General features: G+C 44.7%; 1 protein-coding gene across 5 annotated transcripts in view; it reads left to right on the top strand.

The window, feature by feature from the left end:
* The window catches only part of HYOU1 (hypoxia up-regulated 1), a 32,521-nt gene extending 16,848 nt beyond the window's left edge, over window positions 1–15,673 (top strand). For 4 of the 5 annotated variants that reach the window (XM_050921987.1, XM_050921986.1, XM_050921985.1 and 1 more), the window contains exons 15-25: window positions 88–148; window positions 2,539–2,621; window positions 3,212–3,412; window positions 4,516–4,712; window positions 6,848–6,935; window positions 7,501–7,623; window positions 8,051–8,184; window positions 8,754–8,838; window positions 9,314–9,566; window positions 10,614–10,697; window positions 14,576–15,673. In XM_050921987.1, coding sequence (XP_050777944.1) covers window positions 88–148; window positions 2,539–2,621; window positions 3,212–3,412; window positions 4,516–4,712; window positions 6,848–6,935; window positions 7,501–7,623; window positions 8,051–8,184; window positions 8,754–8,838; window positions 9,314–9,566; window positions 10,614–10,697; window positions 14,576–14,637 — 1,371 coding nt within the window. In that variant the 3' untranslated portion in view covers window positions 14,638–15,673. The remainder of the gene's footprint in view (window positions 1–87; window positions 149–2,538; window positions 2,622–3,211; window positions 3,413–4,515; window positions 4,713–6,847; window positions 6,936–7,500; window positions 7,624–8,050; window positions 8,185–8,753; window positions 8,839–9,313; window positions 9,567–10,613; window positions 10,698–14,575) is intronic. The other variant, XM_050921990.1, reaches the window with a different exon arrangement.
* The last annotated feature ends 271 nt before the right edge of the window (window positions 15,674–15,944 follow it).

Below are 15,944 nucleotides of genomic sequence, written 5' to 3'. Positions count from 1 at the left end.
TCCTCGCGCAGTATCCCTACCCTATCGCTACAGGTGCTGCTAAGAGACCTTTTTTTAAATATATTATCTCATTGTCTCTGCTTCCAGGTGGAATCTGTGTTTGAAACTGTAGTGGAGGACAAGCCAGAGGAGGAGTCAACGTTAACAAGTAAATGCACTGTACTGTTACCGAAATACATCTGGGTCGCCAGAAACTGTTACCGAAATATTGGGTTTGCCTAGCTGAGAGCCAATTAACAGCCTGACAGGAGTAAGGAAAAATGCTTTATTTTGCAGAAAAAGGAGAGCCTGTACCTTGGTACAAAAGACTTTGTTTTACACAAATTTTACAAACCTTTTATACACATTTAGACAAAAACCCTTGCGTGTTAATACTTAATTGGTAAATGTAAAGTTTTATATTTTCCTTATTTAAGTAAAACTAACTAGTTAGAAGCAGGATTTTTCTGCCTTAAGGCAGAGACAAAAAGATAGTGCAAAAATGCAAACTACTGTGTTTATGAGCAGTACTTACTTCCCCCCCCCCACCTACTGGCCGCTTATAATTTATTAAGAGGGGTTAGCCAGCTTTTACAGTACTGTTCATATTTTGAGTTCAGACCAGCTGTTGCTTTGAATTCATAATAACTCCTAGTTAACTGCTCCACGTTTTTCTGAAAGAGACAGGTCCTGTGGCTGGGGACAAGTGACCAATTAAGTGAAGTACTCTGACACTCCCCACAGGTACCCAGGGTTGTGAGGCACTTCACAATTACTTGCCCTTTGAAGTGGTCTTGCCTATGCCTGTTGTAACTCAGCTTCCTGAAACCAACAACCTTTGGCAACACAAGTACTGCCTGCCTCATCCTCTGTGTAGATTAGCTATAGGCACCCACCGAGTCCTCAGAGCATTCCCTGTGGTGCCCAGCCATTAACCATTGGCCGCTCACAGAAATTATCCAGTTTGCTATTTCCGAGGGAACAGAATAAACACAGCTTGAGTATTAAAACTCAGGATCAGGTCCTTCGTCACATCATAGCACAGAGATATATTTTATAATGAAAACAATCATAAGTTGTTGAAAGCTGAGATTGAAGAAATGTTTACATGTAAAGCAAAAAGTATAACATTCTTGGTAGAGCCTAAACTTAACTTTAACAAGCTGCTTAACTTGTCTAAAGTAGTTCCTCACCTGAAGCAATTTCTCAATGTCTCCAGTCAACCCGACTGAGATTCCTCTATCATTAATGGAAAAAGCACTGTTTTTGCTTCCTCGTTGAAGGAAAATGGTAACCTTTTCCTTATATCACACCAAAAATCCATTGTTTGTCCCCTGAGTCAGGACTACCCCTGGGGCTTATTCCCTGGTGTGCTGACTTCATATCTCATGTTAATTTCATATGCCAACAGACCGTCCATTGTGTTGGCTCACAGTGTTTAATGTACATTTGAACTGAGGCAGACAGGTGCATATACTCCTTTTTGTCTTGCAAAAACCTGTCTGTCAAACTTACTTTCACACTTTAAAATGTATATTTTTCAGCATATATACACATAACTCCTTACATAGCTTCAGTGCATATGTTTTACAATTACATTATGTAAATGACCAGTAAGATTCTGGCTTTCATTTAAGATCTCACATGACATTCTTTATAGATAAATACTACAAAAGCAGTATGCTAGGTGTAGTGAGTTTGACAAGCCTGATGGGATTTGTTAAAGAATAGTTAATTCTTTTGGCACTTAGGGTCACAAGTACCTGCCTATTAATCTTAGCAGATCCAAAATGACTAACGGCCCTGAGCATGTGCTGCTAGTTGAGGGGACAAGTCTCCCTGAAAGTGTCATGCACGCTCCTAAGGTGGCCATCAGCACAGTAACCAGGTATGCACTACATGCATGAGTAATACCAGGGAGCTGCATTTTCACCTCCTTCAGTGAAGGGGTGTATTTAGAAGGAAACAAATCCCTTTCCTTTGTCTTGAGGGAAGCAGTGGAAGTCTTGTGCATCTGGTGCTTCAGCACTCTCCCTCCTCATTGGTTGGTCCATGATGCCACTGACTGGAAGCTTTCCATTGTCCTGCTTTCAGGGCAAGTGCAGAGACTTACCGCTGGTGTGCAGGAAGGAGGGGTGAGAGTGCATATGAGTGGAGGTCTCCTAGGACAGTGAACAGTGGAAAACTCTAATCACTGTTTGGAGAGGCAGATTCCAGGCTACGCTTTTGCAGAGATGAGGGCCCAGTACTTTGTATACAGGGGGATGTGCAGGAAGGGAAGGAGCTAGCAATGGTAGTGCAAGAGTTGTTACAGCAAATATTGTCAGGATCCCAGGCTGCCCCTGGATTACTGTTGGACCTTGGAGAGGCACTTAGACAGAATTCATGATTTTAAAGTCAAGAACATGCATTTTGCACTGATGAGTTACTAAACCCCTGACTGATACTTGTCACTCCCTCCTGCTGTTGCTGCTCTTCCTCCTCCCACACTGTTCTCTGGACTGCTTCAAAGACTGACATTCTGAGTTTTGTTTGTTTTGTTTTTTCTCTTTCCTGCAGAACTTGGAAACACAATCTCTAGCCTGTTTGGAGGAGGAGGTCCTACACTGGAAATGGGAGAGAACTTGACAGAGACTGTTCAGGTGAGGTGCTGGCTTTGATGGGGAGGTGGGACCCAGACTGGGTTCAGTCCTGTCTGCAAAATAGAGGAGACAGTAGTTAAACACGAACCAAATCAGAGTGACAAGCAGGACATCAGGATTAAAAACTATAAAATGTAGAAATTTGTATTTGTCTCAAAGTCTAACACGGTGTTAAAAATAAACATACAGCCCTTCTGGTGGCAATCCCTTTGGCATATGCTGCCAGGGCGGGTTCCCTGCTGAAGCCTCTTTGTCATTCCAGTCTCCTTTCTGGATCCTCTCTGGGTAGTGCTGTGTAGGCTACAATCTCCTGCATCTCATCATTGTAGGCTCTGGCAGGTTCTCCTGCTACACAGACCACTTGGGCCTGGCTGCTCCTGTGTTGTTGCCAATAGGAGTCTCAGTTTGCTTTCCCAGGTATAGAAAAGAGTTGTGGTTCCAAGGTGATATGGTGACTTCCCTAAAGTCTTCATGTAGCTTCTGTGCCATGTTGAACACCAAGCTTCCAGTATGAACCTGCCCTCTCTTTGTGACACATCTGCATGGTATTTCCATATAAAAACTGTGGCATTTTCTTCCCTGCTGCCTAGGAGGAAGAGGAGAGCCAGGCAGAAGCAGGAAAAGAAGAACAGGGGGAGAAACAGGACCAGAAGGAGGGAGAAGGAACAGTGAGCGAGGAGCAGGGAGAAGAGAAGCAGCAGCCATCTCCAATGCAGGATAAAACAGAAACTGTCCCTCCAGAAGCAGAGAGACAGGAGGAAAAGGAGGAAGGAGAAAAAACAGCATCTCAGGTGAGCAGCTGACTCTGCAAAGGAAGACTCCCTAAAATGGTGACACTGTGCTGTTGTACCTCAGGACTGGAATCTGACTGGAAATAATGGAGGAGGGAGTGAGAGATTCTACCCCATGTGTGCAGGCTAGTACCACAGCTTTGTTCCTGCTCACTATCTCTGAAAATAAACCCTTAACTGACAGGCCACTGAAATACAGTCCATGCTCCTTAGGTGTAGAAATGGGGAGTGACCTTCACTCAGGATCTGAAGCTGAGTGTTCAGAGATTCCTTGCGCCAAAGTTCACTTGAGTTGTTGTAGTTTTCGCTGCAGAGAACCCTTTCCCTTGACATTGCCTCATCCTCAGAAGGATGTGTTCAGCATTGCTTCCCATTGCCCTTCAGATTCATATCAATCCACTCTCTCCTTCCAAGGCCGCTTTATATTTGTTCCTCATCCTGCTGTGTTGTACTTACAGTGCCATTCTGAGCTGGTAAGTGCAAAGCTGTTGTGTGCAGAAGTCCATGAGAGGCAGTCATGCACTGTTCTGAATAGAAATGAGCCCTGCTGTTTGCAGTACAGGACTGGGAGCTGAGGCTCCTGGGTTCTGTTCTGAAATCCCCATGTAATCTTGGGCATTCGGTTATTTTTTGTTCCTTGGCTTCCGTGTCTGGGAAGCACTAAGGCCTTGCCTTAACAGTGAAAAAAGGTATGTTGGTTTTTTGTTTTTTTTTCAATTATTATTATTCCAACTTACTACCAGGAAGTAAAATCCTAGAGAAGATAGGACAGTTTGTAATTCTCACACAAGCAAGCAGGTAGAGTTAAAGAAAAAGGAGACTCCTTGTCTTCACTAGGGTTTTATCACTATTTAACTAACTAGAGTTAAGAATACACCTTTTTCATAGCGGAAACAAGATCTCTCGGCCTGTGAAGCATTAAGGCACTGCAGACCTGCAAATTGTTTTTACAGATGTAGAACACTAGCTTATTTACTTAACCCTGGGAGCTCAAATCCACCTTATCAGGTTCTTGTGTGCCTCTCTTCAAAATATTTGTTGCAAGTGTGATGGTACTGCAAATTGATCTTTTTATTTATCCTGGAGTTGCTTCTCTGACACAGGATCCCAAAGAAAAGGAAGAATCCGGGAAAGAGGAAGAAATGTCCAAAAGTCGTGGTGACAGCACAGACACTAAAATGGAAGAGAAGAAACCCAAAGTCCCAAAGAAGCAGAAACTCGTGGATGAGATCAGTGTGGAGTTGGATGTCCGTGATGTTCTTGACCTGCTGGAGGAGGAGTTGAAGAGCTCAGTGAAGAAGTAAGTTGGAGGGGGGCATGCTAAAGTGAAGGGAGTAGGCTATGGGAGCAGACTGGGCTGGGGCACAGGGATCACAGTGAGCAACAGATTCTAAGGTGCATGCATGTCTTATTGAGTTCAGATCATGTGCAGAGATGACACCACCCTTTCCCATTCCCAGAATGAATCTGACTGTAGTAAACATTGCAAGACTTTGCTTACCCCCACTGCCTGTATTGACCCTTCTCTTGTCACCATTCTTCTTTCAGCAGCCCTTTCAAACAAACTAGAGGTAAATGTCCCAAAAAGGTGGCAAGGCCAGAAACTGAATGGCAAAGGGAGGAACTGGGATGTGCACAAGAAAAGGGTCAGTTCTGAGACTAGAAAATGACAAGAGCTGGAAGTGGAGACAGCGCTGGCTCTGTGTGTGTTGGATGGAAGGTTAGATGTGCAGTGAGCGGGTGGGAATCCCAGATAGTCTCTCTATGCCCAGTGAGGTGGGGGAAGCTCAGCCTGGCCAGTTAACATCGCTGTAGCCAATAATTTTAATCTTTCCCATCTTCAACTCTAGTCTTGTGAGCTCCTGTGGAGTGGCACCCCGGCTGCGTGAGACATTACTTAAAGATCTGTCCCTGTTGTATTTGTAACCATGCTAGTGATGACAGTGTTTACATGGTCTCCTCACCCCCCTTGGTGATCACAGTAGCCAAGCCATGCTATCAGTGCACAATGAGTCTAATGCAGCTCTTGGGTGGGAGGAGAATAAACAGTGTTCAGAGCAGTACTATAACTGTTATCTCTCTTGCCATAGTTTTCATTGATGTGTTTCAGTGTGTAGCCAATGAAAATTTGGGATATGTGTGAGGAAAGGTGGGTTGCCCTAATGTGTGCAGGTAACAATAGTGTGGATGGATTTTTAGGGGAGGCCTTTGTTTTAAAGGGGGTTGTCATAAACAGATAGCTAAGGGTTAACGTCTCTTTCACCTGGAAAGAAATAATCTGAAACACCTGACCAGAGGACCAATCAGGAAACAGGACTTTTTCAAATCTGGGTGGAGGGAAGTTTGTGTCTGAGTCATTTGTTCTGGTCTTCTGTCTGACTCTCTCTCGGCTATGAGAGGATTTCTGTTTCCTGCTTTCTAATCTTCTATTTCCAAGTTGTAAGTACAAATATAGTAAGGCAGTAAGGTTTCTATTGTTTTCTTTTGTATTTACATGGTATAGTTGCTGGAGTGTTTTAAATTGTATTCTTTTTGAATAAGGCTGTTTATTCATATTTCTTTTAAGCAATTGACCCTGTATTTGTCACCTTGATACAGAGAGACCATTTTTATGTATTTTTCTTTCTTTTTACATAAAGCTTTCTTTTTAAGACCTGTTGGAGTTTTTCTTTAGTGGGGAACTCCAGGAAATTGAGTCTGTGCTCACCAGGGAATTGGTGGGAGGAAGAAGTCGGGGGGAAATCTGTGTGTGTTAGATTTACTAGCCTGACTTTGCATTCCCTCTGGGTGAGGGGGGAAGAGAGATTAGCTCTCGGTACTTCTGTTTTCCAAGGCTGGAAACGGGGAGGGTGGAATCCCTCTGTTTAGATTCACGGAGCTTGCTTCTGTGCATCTCTCCAGGAACACCTGGAGGGGGGAAGGGAAAAGGTTTATTTCCCTTTGTTGTGAGACTTAAGGGATTTGGGTCTTGGGGTCCCCAGGGAAGGTTTGGGGGGACCAGAGTGCCCCAAAACACTCTAATTTTTTGGATGGTGGCAGCTTTACCAGGTCCAACCTGGTAACTAAGCTTGGAGGTTTTCATGCTAACCCCCATATTTTGGACGCTAAGGTCCAAATCTGGGACTAGGTTATGATAGAGGTTAGGGAGAAAGTTTTAGCCAGTCAGTACTCCGAGGAGAAACATCCTGAGCACTGTGAATCTGAACATTGAAACTGGGAGAGATCTCTCCTGACTTCCCACCTTTTGGATTTGACCCTAAGACTTATAAGTGTATCCTGGGCCTGGCCTGGTCTGGGCTGGATGCTGATGGGTTAGTTAATGATGTCTGAGTGACAGGTACTGCTGCCTACAGAGATCCCTGTCTGCAAAGAGAACATCACCCCTTCTTACAGGTGCTGATAGTTTTGCTTATTTCTGGCCTCCTTGCACTTTAGACTCCAGGATCTGACAGTCAGAGACTTAGAGAAGCAGGAGAGGGAAAAGTCAGCCAATAGCCTGGAGGCATTCATCTTTGAGACCCAGGTAAGAGCGATGAAAAGGGTCAAAAGCTTATGAAAAGCAGGTGGGAGAAGTTGCATAGTGTCAGGGCTGAGCTGGATGCAGAGGGTTGTATCTGTTTCAAGGTGGGGAGCTGTTGCTTTGAGGAGTTCATCTGTCGTCATGTTGAGTGTTCCCTGTCTCACATGGCTTTGGGAGGAGTCAAGACAAGTGGGACCAGATTAGGGTTTAGGCAGCATACTAAATCAAATCTCTGCCTGCATAAAAGCTTCGTATATGCTGTCCCTTCCTCTGCCTGTCTCAGCATCACCACGTTCTATCTGGAAAGAGACTCCAATTAGCGAGGGCAGGAGGAAAGCTCTTATTCTACATGTGAGGACTTGTCAGCTTTCCCATCCCACTCTCAGCTGATTGAAGGAGCAGAAGGACAAATTTGGGGGTTGAACTTGCACTCATTAGCATGGAGCAGCCCTGGAATCCTACAGTTGGTTGCAGCTGCATTCTGTCAGGGGGTTGAGAGAGATGCCTTTGCTGTGTGTGCCTTCTCATTAGTCAGCAGTTAAGCTGAAGCGACCTTTACTCTTCTCAGGACAAGCTTTACCAGGAGGAATATCAGTTTGTCTCAACGGAGGAGCAGAGAGAGGAAATCTCTAGAAAACTGAGTGAAGCTTCCAATTGGATGGAGGAGGAGGGCTATAGAGCCACGACCAAGGTACTGCTGCATGGAAGTAGAGTGTCAGTTTGCACTGAATTGCCAGTAGGTGGCAAATAGACCTAGGCTTCCTTGGTTTCTTTGATGTCCCCAAGTCAGGAAAGGTGAGCTTTGATGTGCTCTGGGACTTGGAAACCCTTTTGTTAACTTGCCCAGCACTGAATTGCACAAGAACTAGCTCTTCCCATCCCTGTTGCTTCAACCTCTTGGAGCACATAAAGCAGTTAACTTTGCATTCTCTATACACAGTGTCTAGTGCCGCAACTCCTGTTAGCATACAGGACTTGTGCATCTGATGGGCATAGCAGGCAAAACTCCTGCAGCTCAAGCTTCTGAGATTCACCATACTTCTGGGATTAAAGGTTTGGAGCAGTTTTAGATGTCTGATCAAATTCTGTTTGTCTGTCTGTCTGTCTTACACTTGCAGGAACTGAAAGAGAAGCTGTCTGAGCTGAAGAAACTCTGCAGGAGCCTTTTCTTCCGTGTGGAAGAAAGAAGGAAATGGCCAGACCGCCTGAATGCCCTCGAAAATCTCCTCAATCACTCCACCATCTTCCTCAAGTAAGAGCAAGACCCTGAGAAGATCTGAAGTTGTGGGTGGTGCAAAAAAGTGCTGCATGTGTTTGATCCACTACTTAAAATGGAATCTGGCCTGCTAGCTGCTAAACCCATAGAGGGAACAAGGCTGGTATGTGGCTTCTTGTAGAGCCTGATAGGAATTTTAGGGAGTGTGTTAACAGAAACACTCAAAGCCCATACGGTACTCCTCAGAACAAAGAGTATGAAATCCCATGCATACTGCAAAGTGCACCCATTCTCAGGAAGGTCAGGATTGTCTCTCCACCCCCATACAACCATCCTAGCAAACCCACTCAAGGGCCAATCCCGTGGTAAATTTTGGTCCCTGCTAAATGTGATTGGGAATGGAATACAAAACCCTCAATCACCTAAAATACCTGGGTCTTCTAGTGTTCACTTTCCTTGGACAGAAGTTCATGTATATGTGAAAAGCAGTAAGGTTCAAAAACATGAGTCAGTTTGTGCAATGACTCATAGAAATTTCAAATATCATTGATACAAATGTTAACCCTGAACAACAATTGGAGCAAAAATAATTTTTTGTCTTTCAGGGGAGCACGAATGATTCCAGAGGCTGATCAGATATTCACAGAGGTGGAACTGAGTACCCTAGAGAAAGCAATCAATGAAACTGTGGTAAGTGAAGGGGCTGGGGAGCCCATTCAGGATGTGTTGTTGGATGATGTGATCCATGCCACGGCTAATGGGTTTACTTTCACTTGGGAATAGGGAGCAAAGGATGTAGAGCCTCTCCTCACATTAGGAAAACCTTTGTCTGTTTTAATACTCCCTGCTACCAAACTCGATTGCATATTGCTTTGGAAAAACGTAGCGACTGGAGATACAGTTGGTTCATGTGCAATATGGGAGGCTAGTGCCTTCCCGGTAATTAGTATTTGTACGGTTTTAAGAGCAGCCAATGGCACTCTTGTTCTCTGGCCTTGTAGAACTAAGAGGCTGGAGGATGTTGGGGTGGAAGCCCTGTTGATGACAGGCAATTAGAATGCCCAGGTGCTGCGTCTGGAATTGTGTGTTTAAAAGCAGTAACTCATCTAACCAGGAAATAGCAGCATATTCATGGGGAGAGATTGACCCTGGGCTTTCCTTTCAGACTTGGAAAAATGAGACATTGGCAGAACAGAATAAACTTCCTCCCACTGAGAAGCCCACCCTGCTGTCCAAGGACATAGAGCTGAAGATAGCAGCCCTGGATAGGGAGGTGCAGTATCTACTGAACAAGGCTAAGTTTGCAAAACCCAGACCCAAGAAGGAAAAGAATACCACAAAAACTGATTCAGGCAAGAATGCCACAGCTCCCCCCGACAGCGAGAAGGTTATCCCTCCCAAGGAGGAGAAAGGAGAAGGTGAGGCACACTCAGGACAGGCAGGTGCTCCTGTGAGCATCTGATATTATAGAACCACCAGGTGTAATATTCTCTCAAAGCTGTGTGCACTGAGGAAAAGGACATTGTAATGAGAGAAATCTTTGATAAAAGTGGAAAAGCTGCTGATCCTCCTAATCAGGGAATTACTGGAGAAAGCTTGGTGCAATATAGCATGCTCCAAGTGTTACTTCTGTATCTTCTTCCATTGACATTTGTTTGACCAGGTGTCCAGATTTTACAAAGCTCATGGGAAGGAAAGTGTCTGCCTCTGGGGCTTAAATAGAGACTGGAGAAGAGACCACATTCAGCATCAGTTTGGTCTCTGCTCCCCACTAAGAGACACAACCTTCTAAGAGGTGACACCTTGCTCTGGATACCTGCTGATTTCAGAGATTTCCTAGGTCACATCATTAGGGATGCTAGGATTTACAGCTCTCCTATCTCTCAAGGTAGATGAGGTCTTGAGTGCCCAGTCCCTTTATAAAGATCAAACCACTCCTGTCTGTGCACAAAGCTCCTCTATGCTAACCCTGGTTCCTTTAGCAGGATATCTTAGTCAGGCTCCAGCCCGTGGGATGGCTTTCCTGCACAACTCTCAGGCTTCAACCTGGGCCTTATCTTCTTCCAGTGGCTGTTGGCAAGCTCAGAACAGCACCCCCACACACTATTTTGACTGTTCCAGAGTTGCCTCTGGCTGCCCTTGACCCCTGCTGAACCCTTCCCTTATGGCTTGCTGCCTGATGCTTCCTCTGCTTTGCTGGGGTACTTCTGTGTTTTCTCAGAGTGCTCCTATTGACTACCCTTACTGACCATCCCATTGGCTTTCCCAGGATCAATTATGAGAAATTAGTAATCTTCTAGTGATGGGCTGCAGTTGGTTCACTTACAATCCACATTGGCAAACTTTTTTTTTTCTTGTCCACTGTTTCATCTGTACATTTGATCTTCTATACCAGAGCTAGGGGAGGTGTTGGGCTTGACATACTTGTATGACCACTTGTTGCACATCTCTCCCCCATAATACAGGTAAACTTGAAGATGTCAGTCCAGTCAGGGAACCTCCCATAGTCGAGGAAGCAACACTAGGTGATCAGTCTGGACCGGACACAGGTAGGGATTAATTTTGTGTAAGGAAATGGAACTTAGTGACCGTGGATGTCTGTAGCCCACTGTTTGCAAATCTCTCTCCATTTCTGTTTTCCTGCAAATGAACCATGGGGTGAGAAGGAGCCTCTGGCTGCTGAGAAAGTGTCAGTGAATCAAACTTTACAACTGAGAGGGCCAGCTACAGAAAAACATTTGGGATGGAATGGTAGCTGTGGCCCCTTTAACACTAATGCTAGAACTGAGGAAGGGGAACTGGTGGTAACCCTGTTCACTTGCAATATAGACCCATCTGAAGGGGTCACTAACTGATTTAAAGCCCCGAACTGTCATCTTAGGGCTATTATGAAGACATGGTTACATCTACTTTAGAACTTTTGACGTGTTCCAGCCACTGTTGGAAATGGGACATTGGTTTGATTTGATGTGGCAATTATGTATTTAAAGAATCCTTATTGAGGTTGCAGAGAAAAAAAACAACATCCTGATGTGTAGAAAGAATAGTAAATATGTCAGACCAGCTTGGCTTAACCGTGAAATCCTTGCTGATCTTAAATGCAAAAAAGAAGCTTACAAGAAGTGGAAGATTGGACAAATGACCAGGGAGGAGTATAAAAATATTGCTCAAGCATGCAGGAGTGAAATCAGGAAGGCCAAATCACACTTGGAGTTGCAGCTAGCAAGAGATGTTAAGAGTAACAAGAAGGGTTTTCTTCAGGTATGTTAGCAACAAGAAGAAAGTCAAGGAAAGTGTTGGGCCCTTTACTGAATGAGGGAGGCAATCTAGTGACAGAGGATGTGGAAAAAGCGAATGTACTCAATACTTTTTTTGCCTCTATCTTCATGAACAAGGTCAGCTCCCAGACTGCTGCACTACACAGCACAGTATGGGGAGGAGGTGACTAGCCCTCTGTGGAAAAAGAAGTGGTTTGGAACTATTTAGAAAAACTGGACGAGCCCAAGTCCATGGGGCCGGGTGCTAAAGGAGTTGGCTGATGTGATTGCAGAGCCATTGGCCATTATCTTTGAAAACTCACGGTGATCAGGGGAGGTCCCGGATGACTGGAAAAAGGCTAATGAACAGTCGAACCACGCAATAACGCGCCCCGCCATAACGCAAAATCGCATATAACGCAACCACATGTTGGCTCCTCTTTAAGGTATAATACCATACGGTACTATACCAATGATCCCTAACACCAGGGCAGGGGGAGAAGCTGCAGCCCCGCACCTGCCGGGGACAGAGAACTCGGGGGCTGCGGGCACCAGTGCTCTCTGTCCCTGGCAGGCACGGGGCCACAGCTTCTCTCCGGCTTCAAGAGGAACCGCAGCTCCCCGCCTGCTGGGGACAGAGAACTCCAGGGCTGCGGGCGCCGGTGCTCTCTGTCCCTGGCAGGCGCGGGGCGGTGGCTTCTCTCCGGCTTCAAGAGGAGCCGCGGCTCCCCACCTGCCAGGGACAGAGAGAACAGGCGTCCGCAGCTCTGGCGTTTTCTGTCCCCGGCAGGCGGGGAACCGTGGCTTCTCTCCCCTGCTGGGCACTAGGCAGCGCACATCAATGCACCGCGTGGGGGACCACTGACAAACCCCGCTATACCGCAACCCTGCTTTTAGCACGATCAAAGTTTTTGGACCCTAAACATCGCGTTATAGCGGGATTTCACTGTAGTTCCCATCTTTAAAAAAGGGAAGGAGGAGGATCCAGGGAGCTACAGGCCAGTCAGCCTCACCTCAGTCCCTGGAAAAATCATGGAGCAGGAATCAATTCTAAAGCACTTAGAGGAGAGGAAAGTGATCAGGAACAGTCAGCATGGATTCACCAAGGGCAAGGCATGCCTGACTAATCTAATTGCCTTCTGTGATGAGATAACTGGCTCTGTGGATGAGGGGAAAACAATGGATGTGTTATTCCTTGACTATAACAAAGCTTTTGATATGGTTTCCCACAGTATTCTTGCCAGCAAGTTAAAGAATTATGGGGTGGATGAATGGACTGTAAGGCGGACAGAAAGCTGGCTAGATTGCCAGGCTCAACAGGTCGTGATCAATGGCTCCAGGTCTAGTTGGCAGCCAGTTTCAAGCAGAGTGCCCTAAGGGTCAGTCCTGGGGCCGGTTTTGCTCAATATCTTCATTAATGATCTGGAGGATGGCGTGGACTGCACTCTCAGCAAGTTTGCAGATGACACTAAACTGGGAGGAGTGGTAGATACGCTGGAGGGTAGGGATGGGATACAGAGGGATCTAGACAAATTAGAGGATTGGGCCAAAAGAAACCTGATGAGGTTGAACAAAGACAAGTGCAACATCCTGCACTTAAGATGGAAGAATCCCATGCATAGTTACCAACTAGGGACCAAATGGCTAGGAAGCAGTTCTGCAGAAAAGGACCTAGGGGTTACAGTGGATGAGAAGCTGGAAGTAGGAGTATGCCAGCAGATCGAGGGACAGGATCAGTCCCCTCTATTTGACATTGGCGAGGCCTCATCTGGAGTCCTGAGTTTTGGGCCCCACACTACAAGAAGGATGTGGAAAAATTAGAGCAAGTCCAGCGGAGGGCAACAAAAATGATTAGGGGGCTGGAGCACATGACTTATGAAGAGAGGCTGAGGGAACTGGGATTGTTTAGTCTGCAGAAGAGAAGAACGAGGGGAGATTTGATAGCTGCTTTCAACTACCTGAAAGGGGGTTCCAAAGAGGATGGATCTAGACTGTTCTCAGTGGTACCAGATGACACAAGAAGGAGTAATGGTCTCAAGTTTCAAGGGGGTGGGGGGATACGCTGGATATTAGGAAAACTTCTTCACTAAGAGGTGGTGAAGCACTGGAATTTATTACTTAGGGAGATGGTGGATTCTCCTTCCTTAGAGGTTTTTAAGGTCAGGCTTGACAAAGCCGTGGCTGGTATGATTTAGTTGGGAATTGGTCCTGCTTTGAGCAGGGGGTTGGACTAGATACCACCTGAGGTCCCTTCCAACCCTGATATTCTATGATTCTATGTTCCTGTGCAGTGAGGCTGAAGGACACTATTGTACCTAACTAGGGGACTATTATAGCGGTAGTGTGTCCCTGGAAGGATCAAAACCAAACTCCTACAACCTAACCCATTGAAATGTTCTCTTGACAGTTTTTGCATTCCAGTGGAAAGTTCTAGGGGACTTGTAAAGTAATTGTTCCCTGCAGCATTTGGAAGTCAAACACTGCAGTCCTGCGCTAGTGTGTGAAAACCTGCAAGTGACCATAAACAAGGAAATACATTTTCATTATCCAAACTGAATTAAATGTATACTTTAAGCAAATAGTGTAGAGTGTAACAAGTAAATTAAACTCTTAGAAATTGTTCAGCTTGAATAATCAATGGATTGTCTGTAACATGGGAAGGAAATGTATTTTCCAAAAGCAACTTTTAACCTGACAGTGTGACTCTAAATAATATCCATGTGGCAAGATATGTGGACATACTGGTTTACCCCCTCCTTAAGGTCTCCTTTTTAACCCACACAGCATGGGTGAATCTCTACCTCACCTTGATATGTCCGCAACTTGCTATTTTTGTTCCTGTCCTCACCAGTGTCACCACCTATCAAATAGAATTTTGGGGCTAATCAAGGGCCTGATTCTGCAAACACTTACACATATGAGTAAAGCCACTTATGTGCATCAGTGTTTTAAGAATCAGGCCTTGGTGTCTAATCATGCCACTTGTAGTAGCTACAATCTAATACTACTGCCCAAGCATACCTCCACAACCTTACCAATCCCCTGTTCTGAGTGTTTTGAAGTATTTTAATGTTTATATTATCGTAGCATCCAAAAAAACACATTGTACAGCATGCCTGTCACTTCATAATCATAATTTCACTTTATTTTTGTTTCTGTTTATTACATAGAACCTGAGAGTGAGAAGAAGCCAGAAGCTAGAGAAGAGAGCAGGACGAATGATGAATTATAACATCCCTTGAAATTTCTTCTAGCATCGCATCTATTTATTTAACAGGTTTTTTATAATAGATCCATTTAGTTTCATGTTAAATGGAACATGACAAACAGGCTGACAACAAAATGCAATAGAGATGTACATTTTTTCTTTTCTCCTGGGAATTTCACTGTTAATTTTAGTGAGTGAGTTGTTTGTTTTTTTTGTCTTTGTCTTTTCACGTGTTTAAAGATGACCATGTGCTCACTGAAGACTCTGAGTTCCAGTACAGTCCAATTGAAGTCACCAGAAGTGGCTTTTGTTTTAGTAAATTAAAACAGTGAAAAAAGCCTGTAAGATTTAGGAAATAATTTGGCACAAACACTCTGGGCCGTTCCTCATCTGGTGAGGATGAAAGTGTTAAAGTATCCCAGAAACATGTCACGGAGTTCTTTGCAAGAGGTACTGAATTAGGGAAACAGGATGCTGTGGCCAACAGGAAGTATATTCTCATTTTGATGCATGGGGAAGTGAAATAGAATTTGGTGGGGAGGGACACCATGCCTTAGGATGAGGATTTCTGTTCATTTTTCATTAGACTAGTGCTGCTAAAGCCATCTCTTTGCCCTTAGTTCTGTGTCAGGCAGAATTTAGCATCAGGGAACAGGGACCTAAAGGAAGATGTTGGGATTTAGTTCAAAGTTTAAATATAAAAGGACCATAAATTGCTGTTTGGAACACTAATGATATGAAAGAGTATTTGATGGTGAATCTCTGACTGCAACCAGAAGAGCAAATGGGAATAGGGTTTTAGATGAGGCGGCACAGAATGATGAAAACTGGAAAATTTATTCTTGTTAACCTTCTCCCCCAGTGTCTTGTGAAATCAGACTGGCTTTGTTGTGAAACCTCTTGCCTTCAGTGGTGGTCTCATATCTTTTTGGAAACATTCATGCTGCTAGAACACATCAGTAAGATCCTGACCTACTTCATATGCAAGCCCTTGTGAATGTGCATCTTACATTGGTCTCCATTGGCCTATTCAACCAAAATAAAAAAATAATCTTCCTGACATTCTCTTTACAATGCTTTTGTCTGTTTTGGAAATTGGCTTAGGGAATTCCTTAAACTTTCTCTGACTTATTTACATTACAGTTCAGAGCTCTAGTCCCTCCCAACACTACCCAGCAGCTATATGTTTTTGATGATCACAGTGCTATCAGTGAATCAGTCAGGGTGCTTTTCTCAGTACTACTGCTTTTCCAAGCCCAAACAGAACTTCCACTAACCATTCAGATTTGTGGATTTTTAGTGTAGCTTTTCCTCTCTTATGGTGCAATCTC

The sequence above is a fragment of the Gopherus flavomarginatus genome, chromosome 13, assembly GCF_025201925.1.
Source record: "Gopherus flavomarginatus isolate rGopFla2 chromosome 13, rGopFla2.mat.asm, whole genome shotgun sequence".
Classification (NCBI taxonomy): Eukaryota; Metazoa; Chordata; order Testudines; family Testudinidae; genus Gopherus; species Gopherus flavomarginatus.
The sequence above is the reverse complement of the archived record's forward strand: the minus strand, read 5'-3'. Positions and strand labels throughout refer to the sequence as shown.